Source organism: Trematomus bernacchii, unplaced genomic scaffold, assembly GCF_902827165.1.
Source record: "Trematomus bernacchii unplaced genomic scaffold, fTreBer1.1, whole genome shotgun sequence".
Lineage (NCBI taxonomy): Eukaryota > Metazoa > Chordata > Actinopteri > Perciformes > Nototheniidae > Trematomus > Trematomus bernacchii.
The window spans coordinates 3,119,299-3,131,713 of record NW_022987593.1 but is presented as its reverse complement, the minus strand read 5'-3'; the positions used below and the strand labels follow the sequence as shown (position 1 = coordinate 3,131,713).

Below are 12,415 nucleotides of genomic sequence, written 5' to 3'. Positions count from 1 at the left end.
TTAATTGAAAACAATGTTAAATGAATCGCAGAAAGAGACACAGCAAGAGGAAATGTGAATAATAAAGGTGTTAAATGTGAAACACTATTAAACACACACCAATACTAAACGGATCTATGTGTTTCCCTAACAAATGCACTTTTTACTCATGGTTGAGTATCAGTTGTCAGATTCAATGTTTAAGTGTCAAATTTCATTATGACCATGTGTTGACCTTATTTTTTGTTTTATACATTTCTGTGCGTGTTAATGTCGTTAAAGGCTAAAATCCCAAAGTTTCTCTCCCACGCTCTCAACCCCCGCCTCAACTTCTGTAACATAGTGACATCACTATGTAACACTTAAAAACAGACAAATTGTATGTGATGGGCTAAGGGGTGGGACATCTCTAAGTGGTTGACTAATCACAACAGAGCCGGCCAGCTAACCAATCAGACGGACTGAGCTCTGGTTTCAGACAGAGGGGGAGAAGAGGTGCTGCAGCACAGGCAGTATGAGAAAAATAAAGACCTTTGCGAACATTAAAGCAGGTAAACATGTCACAGTAGAGGCAAAAAATACAAATATGAACCCTGACAATTAGCATATTAAGGCCCCTTTAATGTTAGCTTCATCTTTTAGTTTAGTTAGCCGTGCAACCCTTATCAACACCTGGCAGTTACAGGGTCTGTTTACATATTCAAAACAATTCATCTCTAAAATAAAACGTATTTTATTGTAGTAAATCACAAACAACACCTTAATATGAAGTTGGTTAATAATTTAGCGTTGCTGAGATACGGTTGACATTTAAGTTAACATAATCCCCCAGTAAAAAGACACAATCAACACATTTGGGCCATTGCAAAGGCGCAATGTCAAAGTTTATTTTGTATCATTCATAGGATACACAACACTGAAATGATTCTTTTCCCCCATCATACTGGAATTCATATAATCTTTACTGTCATTATATATATTCGATAACATCTGTTGAATTGCAAGACAGAAAGAGAGAGGGTGGGCTAGTTCCTGGGTATGATGCTGTGGAAATCAAACGGCTGTCACATACAGCACAAAGTACATCGGAGAAATCCTACTCCAGACTAATCAACACTTTTTGTGAGGAGGAACTCACATGAGACACACAATTTTGCTCTGCATTGTCTTTTCCCCCACTTTAGATCAGGGCAATTGTTGGATGATCCAGTTTCAAGATGATACATCTGGAGCAACACAGTGTGAGCGTATTTCAGTCCACACATCACTTTATATTACATGGCTGTTTAATGAAGGGCTGTAGTGGCTGACTGTCAATTAAACACTTGGTAAACTAACATGAAGTCGCTAAGCAAGGGTGTAAAACGACCTACCTGTATGGCACATTAGGATGTTTAATCAATATCGTCTTGTGTAATGCTGTTAGCAGGAGAAACCAAAATAGGCTGGTAATTATAAAAATAATACTAAGGATGAGAGCTTGTACCATATTAAAAGTAATTTACAAACATATCAAAAGGTTTTTGTCACAGTAGGTAGAGTTGTATTCAGACAGTGGTGAGCACAGAGCACCATCACTGAGCTGCAATGTGTTTAAGACACTGAGCACTGATCTTACTACAGATTAGGGTTCCTTTTGAAAAGGAAACTGATACTCGGCACTGAATAAAAGCTTCTTAAATTTTCGGACTTAAATCTAAATTAAAATAATTTATTTAAAATCCTGAAGATTTGAGTTAGTGATTCATCTGACTTAGTTAGTGATGGGGATGCTTTATTGAAAAAGCTCCCAGCGATCAGATAGGAATGCTCCAAGTGGTTACTTTGTCAGAAATGCAAAACACATTTTCCATTTGTTCACACCAGAACCAAACTAATAATTGGCCCACAGGACTGATCGCTTCACAATGTTTAAAAAAAAAAAAAAAAAGAGTAAGGGGTCACGTTATACAATGAAAATAAGTGGGACCATGTGTCAAGCATTTCTGAAAGAGTTTACTGGAACATGAGAGAATGAAAGTCGCCTATGTTTTCAGACCCATGTTGCCTTGTGCATTACATGAATAGCATGCAGGCAACTGCATCAGGTCCAATGCGAAAATCCATCTTTTCCAGTTAATCCTTTCATTCATCAGTAAAATAAATATGTGATAATATGATAAGAGCCATACATGTGTGTTGTAATAAAATATGTTTAATAGAATGATCTTAAGGATTATAACTCTACTAAGTGAGGAATTCAGCCTAAGTCTCATCAATCAAAGAGCTGCTGCCAGTTGGACAAATAACTTAACACTCATTTGGTGTGACAGCACCCAAACACTTATTCTAGTGTATAGATTTCAGTTGCTACACCCCTCAATGACCAATAAAAGCTGTTATTTGCAACAGTATGGTGGGCAAACCAACATCCTCTTTCCTTATTTCGTAGAAGACTGCAGACATCCTCTCCTTTGACATTCCTTCATTTGGTTCACAGAAACGTTAGTAATGAAAGTCGGTCTTTTGAGAGTTTACAGAAAATCTGAAAAAGAAACTGAAGTGCAATGCAAAGTCAGAATGGATGATTTTGAATCACAATACTTAGATAACGTCAAGCCTGCAGAGCTGAATACAATAAGAAATTAATTGATCATCCACACCATTTCGCACTGCTTAATTTCATAAGCAGACTTCCTCTTTCTCTGTAGTGCAAAGAGCGATCACTGCTCTACATTTGTCACCCTGTTTGATATATCTATACACACTCAACATCTTCAGTAAAACTTGACAGACAGTGACACAGCTTTAAATTGTTTCCTTATACTTTGTCCCTGTTACACTGTATATTTTATATGTCTCCATACATTTTACAATCCTCTTTCTCTACACAGAATATATTAACGTTTGATATGTAAAATATTTTTCACCCAGACCCTCTCTGTTATCCCTTTCGATATTTAAACTACTCTCTCCACTTTCATCGGCCCACATGCTGCAGTTTTAGCTGTCAAAAAGTGATATGAGCATTTGAACTGGAGAGTACAGATCAGCACTGTTACCTGAATTTCTTTGGGCTTGTATGGGACACTGACAATTGAAGGAATTGTTTGACATTCTGGGTGAGAAGACTGAGAATACTGTCATGCCTGTCTGTTAGATATGAAGCTACAGGGGTTGGTTGTCTTATATTAGCATAAAGACTGCAAACAGGGGAAAACAGCCAGCCTGGCTCTGATGCTAACTAATTAAAAGTTGTGACTTTGAAAAGGGAAATACCAAATCTTCCTTTTACAAGTTCAATGTAAACATACTAAGCCATATTGCACGTTTGCTCAAGGGATTAAGCTAGCTGCATCACCCTTATTTGTAGTTAATAAGCTAACATTAGCAAACACCAGGTAGCTCTTGCATTGTCGTTGTAATTTTAATTGACATTTCTGAGTCAGTTCACTGACTTTATGATGTAACATATTCTTCTTTGTTACTGTTACTTTTAAAATGTCAGTTAATGTCAAAAAACGTTTTTAAATGATGGATGAATATGCAATGGCTAAGCTAGGCTAACTATCTGCTGGCTGTAGCTTCTTCTTTTTTTTTACAGACTTTTAAGGAAGTGGTGTCAACCTTTTCATCTTACTTTCAGCAGGAAAGCAACTTAATGTTCCTAAATGTCAAACAATTCCTTTTGAATTGCACATAAACAATGATTATGCGTTTGAAGAAAAAGCACAATAGCTCTAGGGAATAATCAAGTTATTCAATGTTCAGTCTTTTAAGGATTTGATCAGTCTGCACCAGTAGCCGTCACAGAATCTATGGTAAACAGGAGGTTACATGTTGACCTCTAAAATATTACACAAAAAAGAACAGAAAAACAAAAATAAATTCAAAATCATAGCAGCACATTTTAGTCTCTGAAACACTCACAGTAAGTAAACCTGTAACAGACGACTCGTTGGCACAAAGGACGGTGTAGAAAGTTTGGCCTCTGTCGGTATCTACACTCCTATAGTTACATGTATATAAAAAAAAATAAGAATATCAAAATAAATTACAACATATATAAATAATTAAAAATGACAAAAACAAAAGATTTGGCAACATTAAGTTTCTTCCTTTCTTTTCTTGGGTCATGATGAATATGTTTTGATATGAGGTGTTGTATTAACTCGCCTGGCTTCTTGTCATCTGCAAGCCACAGACACAGACAGCACACACAGTATGTTAAAGAGTTCATGATTCATTACTGAATGCAATCTTGTGATATCCCTTCAGTTTGATGGGTTTATATTCCTGCACTGCACCTCTTCCTCTCACACTCACCAACTTTTCATTTCTGATACTTCTCTACTACCGAGAGGTAAATCGATCACTAATAGTTTTCTTTTGTGTGTTTCTGCCAATTTAGAGCATAAAAAGGGAAAAGAGAGGATAAATAACTCGGAACCAATCAGGAAGAAGAGTCACATAGGGTAGACCGAGCATACAGTGTCACCTTAGCTTAGGGAGTTATTTTCTGTCTACCCATGTTTCAGTCCTCCTCAAAGTCCCAGGTCCAGGTCTGCTGTGCGATCTCGAGCAGCGAGAGGCAACAGCAGTCTCATTGGCCCAGATTCAGTCCATATTATTGGGTGTTACATGTTTATGTTTGGATGGTGTCTGGAGCTGTTTGTCTTTGTCAGGGAACAGAGGAATGGACAGCGTGGGGAACACGATGGTGGAGATGAATGGGGAGTAATGATCAGGAGAGGTCCAATCAATGCCACAATGTCTGCATCGATGTAAACACTGGAGAAGCGAGTAGGATTATACAGCCCGTGTTTACAGAAGTAAAGTCTTGTCCTGTAGAGCTCTGGCATCTCTTCAGCTCAAAGAAAGCAAAAGAAACCTTCACCCCCTCTCCAGGTCTCAGTTATCCAGCGCCTCGGCGCACACCATGCTGCCATACAGCTGCTGAGGGTCCGGATGTGTCAGAACCCGCTCCTCTGCCTCGCTGTCTGTGCTGCCCTCACTATCGAGGCGGGCAGACGGGTGACACTGGCTGGACAGGCTTGGGTACAGGGCGTTGGGAGGCAGCGGGCTGGGCAGGAGGTCCTCGTCGGAGCTTAGGTAGTCCCCCTCTGCGGAGGTGGGGCTGGTCAGACAGAGATCCTGGTAGTTGGCACTTCCTCCTCCACTACTCACCCTGGAGCTGGGGGCGGCCTTCTGCCCTCGCATCTGCCTGATCTGAATTCAGAAAAAATATTTTACTTTAGACGACCCTACAGGAAGGTTTAAACTATATTTCAGTGCATTTCAAAAAAGGCATTATCGTACTTTGCTTGACAAAAAATCCCAAGACAAGACAAACAACACTTTCCTTGGTAGAGTTTTTGGACATAATTGAAGAAATGTAAGAAATGAATAAAAACATATATGCTTTAAAATTACGTTAAATATGTCTGATTAGCCTTTGCAAAAGCATTAAACGTCAGATAATGTGCTGGATATGTTTGTACGGGTTGCAGTGTGTGAGAAACACCACCTGTAAAACCCACTGACCTGATTCCTGCCCACCATTTGAGGTTGTGAAAGTAGGGCAGAGGGTCTTTACAGCTAAATCTGAGCAATAGAAATCTCCCACCTGTCAGGTGGAAGAACTTGATACAAAAAAAAGAAAAAAAATGATGTGTTTGCATGTTCTCAATATCTGCTGTCCAGCTCTCAGTTTACGGTGGTAGTTCTCGTGTGATAGAAGGGCTTCCACCGCAGTTTATCTTCACATGCGTGTTTTTAGCGTGTTAACCTTGCATGCACCGCAGTGACTCATGACAAATCTCAGAGGTTTATCTTTCCCCCTATCACACACTCAGGCTAGCAGTAGGGCGGGGGGAGGGGAAACCAGTGGTTAACCAATGGAAATGTTTTGACTGCATCTCACTTCAAGCTACAGCACAACAAGAACACAAGGGATTTTTCTATCAGTTTTTGCAATAAGAACAGGTTAATGAATATATTAAAAGTGCTTACTTCATGCAAAGCTAAACACACAAAGAATAATCAAGTAGAATCTGTCATCATAATTTATCACTGTAAATATGATTCAATAAAATGATCGGCAGGGCTATACTGAGATTTTTGTAGATGGTTCACTGCTTCCTCAGCTTTACTCACGAAAGTTTCGGTCTCATTTATAAAACCACTTGCTTTGATGAAAAATGGTGGGGAGAGTAGAAGAAAAGAGAGGAGCGGTAAAGGGCAGGGCAGTCTCATCACACCCCCTTACTTTAAAGTCTGAACGCTTCCCTCCATGTCACGCACTGCGACTCTCTGAATGAACAACCTCAAAGTGAATGTTGTGGGAAAACTTTGAGTCTACGAAGCAGGGTGGGAAAGATCATCAAAAACCAGACATAAAATAAAATGCAAAGTTTGTTATCAGCTCAACTTGAGATAAATGTTTTAACCAGACGGAGACCAAGTGAGCTAGCAGCTGTAAAACAATACAACAAATCTTAAATGTCAATGACTGATTCTCATCTTTCAGATCTAAATTAAACGTAAAACAAATTGTGAGAAAATAGTAGGTTGTTGGGGGGAAAAGCAGGGGTCCCTTATGACAAGGACTACATCGACAGCTCAGTGAGGGTGTCTGGGTGGATGTGGTGTCTGTAGTGAGGCTGTAGATGACAGGATTCTTCTGTGGTGGTTAGCACTCTGCAGGGTATCTATCTGCATCTATGGTATACACGCAGTGTGTGTTATATGTGCAGGCCATTTTAAAGCATTCTCACCAGTAAAAATAAATCATTAAGTTTAGATTTTTGTAAACCATGCATTTGTCAGATGTAAACTTGATACATTATAACAGAGATGATAAAATATCAACCAGGAGGGCACTTTGAGAGCGCAAATCTCGCAATGTTTAGGAAAGTGAACAATTATTTGTGGATCCGCCCTGTGATTGAATCCGCTCCAAAATGTAATAAGTTCTTCTTCTGCCAATGCTAAACTCTTAGACCAAGGTTAATTCAAATCACAGCAGTAGTTTTTCTTTATTCCTGCTGACTAATAGTCAACCAAAACCAAAACATATCCTCTTTGGCCTGGGTTACAATTGCTGCAACTACACAAGAAACCTTTGCAGACTCTAACTACATGTTGAATCATCTGTCACTTGGTCAGATTTGTGTGTCCAACCTCATTCTTAAGCTCAGCGATCTGATCCCGCAGCGCGTTGATGTACTGTCTGGAGTCTGAGTGGTTCAGCTGGCCCTGGATCAGCCCTTCCTCCTTCTGTAGAACACATTTTACATATTTGGTGTTAAATTCTTTGTTACAATATTGTTGAAAACATATACTTCAACATCTACATATAGAGATTGATAAGCCAACGATAGATCGGTCTCAAATATCCAATTTTCATGTAGCAGACTGTAACCCTGTGTAACCGTTGAGTTAACAAACTCAGTTGTTCACATCAGATAAGACTGGAAACATAATCACTTAAAAGATAGTTGAGTAGCCTAGTTGCTTTCATCATACTCTTCAAACAGAAAAACACATATTCTGATATTTACTGAAAATGATCGTATATAGCCAACCCTTTACACACCTGTATCTCAAGATCAGAGACCTTCTGCCTGAGTTCAGCCATGGCAGCCATACTGTCTGCTTCCCTCAGTCGCACCGCCATCACCTCCTCTTTACTCTGCATGTATGAGGGAAGAGAGGCTATAAATAACCTGCTTAACAGCTCAGCCGTTTGGATGACAACTACGTATATACTGGATTTCAGGGAAGGATATTGCATCATAAACTGTCTACATCTTCCATATCTTATTCCTTTATTGCATCTGTCCTACTTTTCTGAAAGGGAATCCCAGAATATAGCCAGAATAATTTCCAGTCGATTGTTCCTGAAACATTTTCTATTTTCTGTTCTACAAAATCAGTATCTTTCAATTATTCTGTCGTTCCCTTTGTTTTTATATGTTTCATCACCCTTCGCTTGATTTTCCTGTTCAGTTTTTAGTGTCTCCTTACGAATGCAAATATATTTTACTTTTCATAAAGCTTGAACAAGAAATCATCCTTTCTACTTGTGCCTTCCCTCGCCTCCTGCTATTTTTTGTTTTGTTTTTCCTCTCTCATACAATCAGACCTTGCAGTCGTGCTCGGACTGCTTCCTTTTCATCTCGTTGAGCTGGGCCTGGAGAGCTTTGTTCTGATTGGCCAGCGTCTGGATCCGGTCCTGCAGTGTGGAGCGTTCCTGATCGTTGCGACCAATCAGCTTGCTGTGGATCTGGTTCTGAAGTGAAGGAAGTCAAATGGGAGAAAGGTTGGTGATATGGTTGAGAATGTGATTTAAATCAAATATACTTTTTTTTATTCCGCAAATATCTCTAGATGAAAATAATAACAAACAAAGATCTGGTGTTCATACAGAGCCATGTATCTGCAAATGAGAAACAAACACATGGTCTGCAGCAGCAGGGGTCGAGAAAGAACATTAATGTATAAAGAGATAAGCAGTGGGAGGGAAAGGGATGGTAAATCTGGAAGGAAGTCCTTATTTCGGTGTTGGGTCAATGACACTATAAATAAAGGCTATTGCGATGTGAATGTCCACCAATCTCATAATCTACATTTTGGGGCAAACTATCTTTCTTTTTTTTGTATTTGCTGATGGCACAAATGTATCACAATCTCACAAATACTGAAATGATTCCCAAAGATAGTCTTAATTGTGTTAATAGACCCACAGTGGACATGTTATCCAACTTGTACATTCTCTTATTGATTATTTTTTTTATCATTTTTGCAATAAAAAGACAAATTAACACCGCAGGGATGGTCTACTTTTATTGTTTTATCATCACTAACCCTATGTGTATTTATCTGTGTAGGCAAGAAAAGGACTGGCAAAGATTGTATACCCTCTATGACTGACTGACTGACTGACTGACTGACTGTGTGTGTGTACAGTATGTCTGACCTGGCTCTCCAGCTGCAGGGCTTTGAGTTTGACCTCTCTGAGCTCAGCTTGAGCCTGGGCCTCTCTCAGTCTGACCGTCATCAGTTTGTCCTGCAGCTCGTTCATGGCGTTCTTCTTCGGGGACTCCTTCCAGTGTCCGCCCCCTGTGCTGCTGCCGCGGGACATATGATGCTGCGGAAACACAGAGTAGCACACTTTTAACTCTCCTGCCACTACCAGGGCACATGGACATGCACACATAGGTAGTTGTAGACATGTAGAGGAACAGCAGCAGTGTGTGTGTGTGTGTGTGTGTGTGTGTTACCTGCCAGCGCTGATTGAGATCAGTGACGGTGTCCTGCATCTCTCTGAATGAGCGCAGCGTCTCCATCTCCCTCAACTTTATCTGCTTCAACTCCTCCTGCAGAGCCGCCACGTTGTTCTCATCAGGCAGGCAAGAGCTTCGCTGGATAAAAAAAACATGTCATGTTTACAGTTTAAAAGTATTACTTGAAATCAACTTTCAACCAAAGGGATAACAATAGATGAAATAATAAGGGGTCTATAAAGTTTTATCCTGTGGTCCATGAAGGCCGGAACCAAATTTCATGCCATTCCATCCAATTATTGTGGAGGCATGTAACTGAAAACCTGTGAGTGTGTAAGTCAACATATCAAGTGGTCACTTTCACAATTTGCATGATGATCATTTTCATTAACAGAGCCAAGGATGGCACAGAGAAAGGTTCAGGGGATCACTAAAGCCAGAAGGCTTCGTCCTTGGGGGACAGTGAAGGTCTGCAAAACATTTCATCCATCTAATAGTTATTTCAAAAATGTCAGTCTGGACCAAAGTAGTGGAACAAATAACTTATCAACAGTTCAGACATTGACATGGATTAGAGATACTAGACTGCTAGCATTAATAAACATGTTTTAAATACTAGTAAATATATAATAGTAAGAGAGTAAGAGTTGTCTCAACACCTTTCAATAAGACACATTGAAATGTCAAGTACACCTTTGTTTGGTGTTTCACAGCTTTAACAACTTGGTTTGCATGAGATGATCTTTAACACATTCACAGTTACATTCACAGGCCTGCAAGTGTCTCTAAACGTTCACACTCCCTTCCCCTCTCTCTCCTCTGTCAGCTCACCTTCTCCAGATCGAGGACCTTGTCTTGCATTTCTTTCAGCGCCCCCAACAGTTCGGCCTCATGCATTCTGGACTGCTCCAGCTGCATCTGCAGGTCGGTCACAAACGGCTCTGTGTACTGAACAAACATCACTGGTGTTACATACAGCAGGTATATCATGTAACAGCGCAACTTTGACCATTTGTTGTTCAGCTTCCTGAGAGATCGTTAAGTATAGATATTTATTTCCTAATGGGTATACGGAGAAGACGATTGACCTTGTTTGGGCCTCAACAAGTTGTTGTTCCTTAAACAGTTTTTGAGTCATGCAGACTGATTGCTTGTCATGGCTATGAGCTCAGTTATTTTACCACAGTGTGTCAAGAAGTGTGAATTCCTCCACATACTGCTGCTTGTTTCTGTTTCTGTTGTCTCAAGTTGAGTATTAATAATACACCGTCATGCATGCCCTTTGCCATTTGTTTTTGAGTGACAACTTTTAAAAATAATGTTTTTACATAATGGGAAGGCAGAACCAATTTGAAAGCAGTTCATTTCCAGCCACACACCAAGAGTTATTACACTGTTATTCTTTCACAAATAAATCATGAGCATCTTTTATAACATGCCACTTTTACTATTCTTTGTTAATATCTGCAGCTAGCCGCATGCAGCAACAGAAGGAAACACATTTTTTTACACTTTTTCCTGTTCTGTGGCTGGTTTTCCCAGTACTAAGTAAAAGTGTGGAATGAAACTTCAAAATAGCTGGTGAACAAATGAAGTGTAAAGCAGCACATGTTCCCTGCTGACTCAGGGGATGACAGACATATAGAGCTACTGTACATTCTCATGTCACCACATCAAAAGGTAAACTTAAAAAAAGGTAAGGCTGTGAGAGCATTAGAAACACAGAGAGTGGAAAATACTTTCCTACGAGGCAAATTACAATAGTTTGAAATTAGACAAGTACATAGCGTGCGTAAAACAGTATCGGTTAGTCATTTTGGGCTTTTCAGTCTTGGTTATCAAAGAGGACTGTGAGTGCCTGGGGGTGTGTGAGCTCTGGAGGGTGATGGGTGCACGCAATCTTGAGATGGAATAAAATCACTCAGCATCTTGAGCACAATAAATGATGTTTAAAACCCTAAATAATAATTTAAAACTTGTATCTTTTTAAAAGGTGGGTTTAAACGTCATCTCTTTCTTCTGGCTGAATGTGATTAGCATTTAAAAGAGAGAAGGTATATTCATATTCTTACAGAGGGGTGTACTTTGCTGACATGCCATGTTATTTTAGCTGTAATTCATTTGTAAAGAGGTTGCACCAGATCAGAGGGGTTGTTTGTGTCTAGCTTAGCCATTTTGAAACACTTATTACTTAAATATTCATTACAAACTGTTTTTAGGATGGATAGAAAAATAACTGAACTTGTTGTGTCTTTTTCACAGCCTGATATCACATGAATTAGGAACTTACGATTTTGTAATCATTCAACCAGTTGACCTCATGAACCATTACCTAATGTACAATTCAAGAGAAATACAGATTAACTACTTCTGCCTTGTGAGAAAATCTTACAACACCAATAACTTGTGCAACATATGTGGGAGCCTCAGGTTGAACAATGGTTTATGTTGCCTCCACAGTGTGATAGCACAGATTGTGGGCCGGTGGTCACCTTCTGTTCTTGCAGCTCTCTGATGGTGTCCTGTGCTTTCTCCAGGTTCTCGCTGGCTGTGTTGCACTGCTGCCTCACCACCGCCAGCTCCCGCTTGATCACGTAATTCTCCTCGGCTTCCTGTGCCCTCGTCACCTGACCCTGGAATAGCAGGCCAGAGGGTCAAGATCAGATGTGGAGTTTAAACTTTAAAATGCATACTACATACCAAAGTAGGGAAAAATAAAAAAAGATATTCTGGGCATCAAGGCAACATATTACATTTGTTTTTTACTTTAAGGAATAGTTTGACATTTGGGGAAATAAGTGTATTGGCTTGCTTGTTAGTTTAGTTCAGCATAAAGACTGGAAATTAGGGGAAACAGTTAGTCAGTCTCTTTTCAAAAGGTTAAAATAATCCACCAACCAGCATCCTTTAAAGCTTGCTTAATAACATGTGACCTCTCGTTTGTATACGTTCCCTTAAAGCCACAATGTCTCACTTTCGTTTCCTAATATATATATATATATTTAAAAAAAGATATATATATATATATATAAGATTTTAATTTAAAAAAGGTGCTAGCCGTTTCCTCTTGTTTTAAATCTTTAAGCTAAGCTTACCAGCTGTTGGCAGATGCTTTATATTTAGCACACAGACATGTGTATTTTTCATGTTAAAAACAAACAAAGTAAGCA

General features: G+C 39.5%; 1 protein-coding gene across 2 annotated transcripts in view; it reads right to left on the bottom strand.

The window, feature by feature from the left end:
- Positions 1-828: 828 nt before the first annotated feature.
- The window catches only part of si:ch211-239f4.1 (EVI5-like protein), a 28,674-nt gene continuing 17,087 nt past the window's right edge, over positions 829-12,415 (bottom strand). The window contains exons 13-20 of one of the 2 annotated variants that reach the window (XM_034129288.1): positions 11,738-11,878; positions 10,077-10,193; positions 9,243-9,383; positions 8,939-9,109; positions 8,105-8,251; positions 7,556-7,651; positions 7,141-7,236; positions 829-5,187 (exon numbers count right to left, since the gene is read on the bottom strand). In XM_034129288.1, coding sequence (XP_033985179.1) covers positions 4,870-5,187; positions 7,141-7,236; positions 7,556-7,651; positions 8,105-8,251; positions 8,939-9,109; positions 9,243-9,383; positions 10,077-10,193; positions 11,738-11,878 — 1,227 coding nt within the window. In that variant the 3' untranslated portion in view covers positions 829-4,869. The remainder of the gene's footprint in view (positions 5,188-7,140; positions 7,237-7,555; positions 7,652-8,104; positions 8,252-8,938; positions 9,110-9,242; positions 9,384-10,076; positions 10,194-11,737; positions 11,879-12,415) is intronic. The other variant, XM_034129289.1, reaches the window with a different exon arrangement.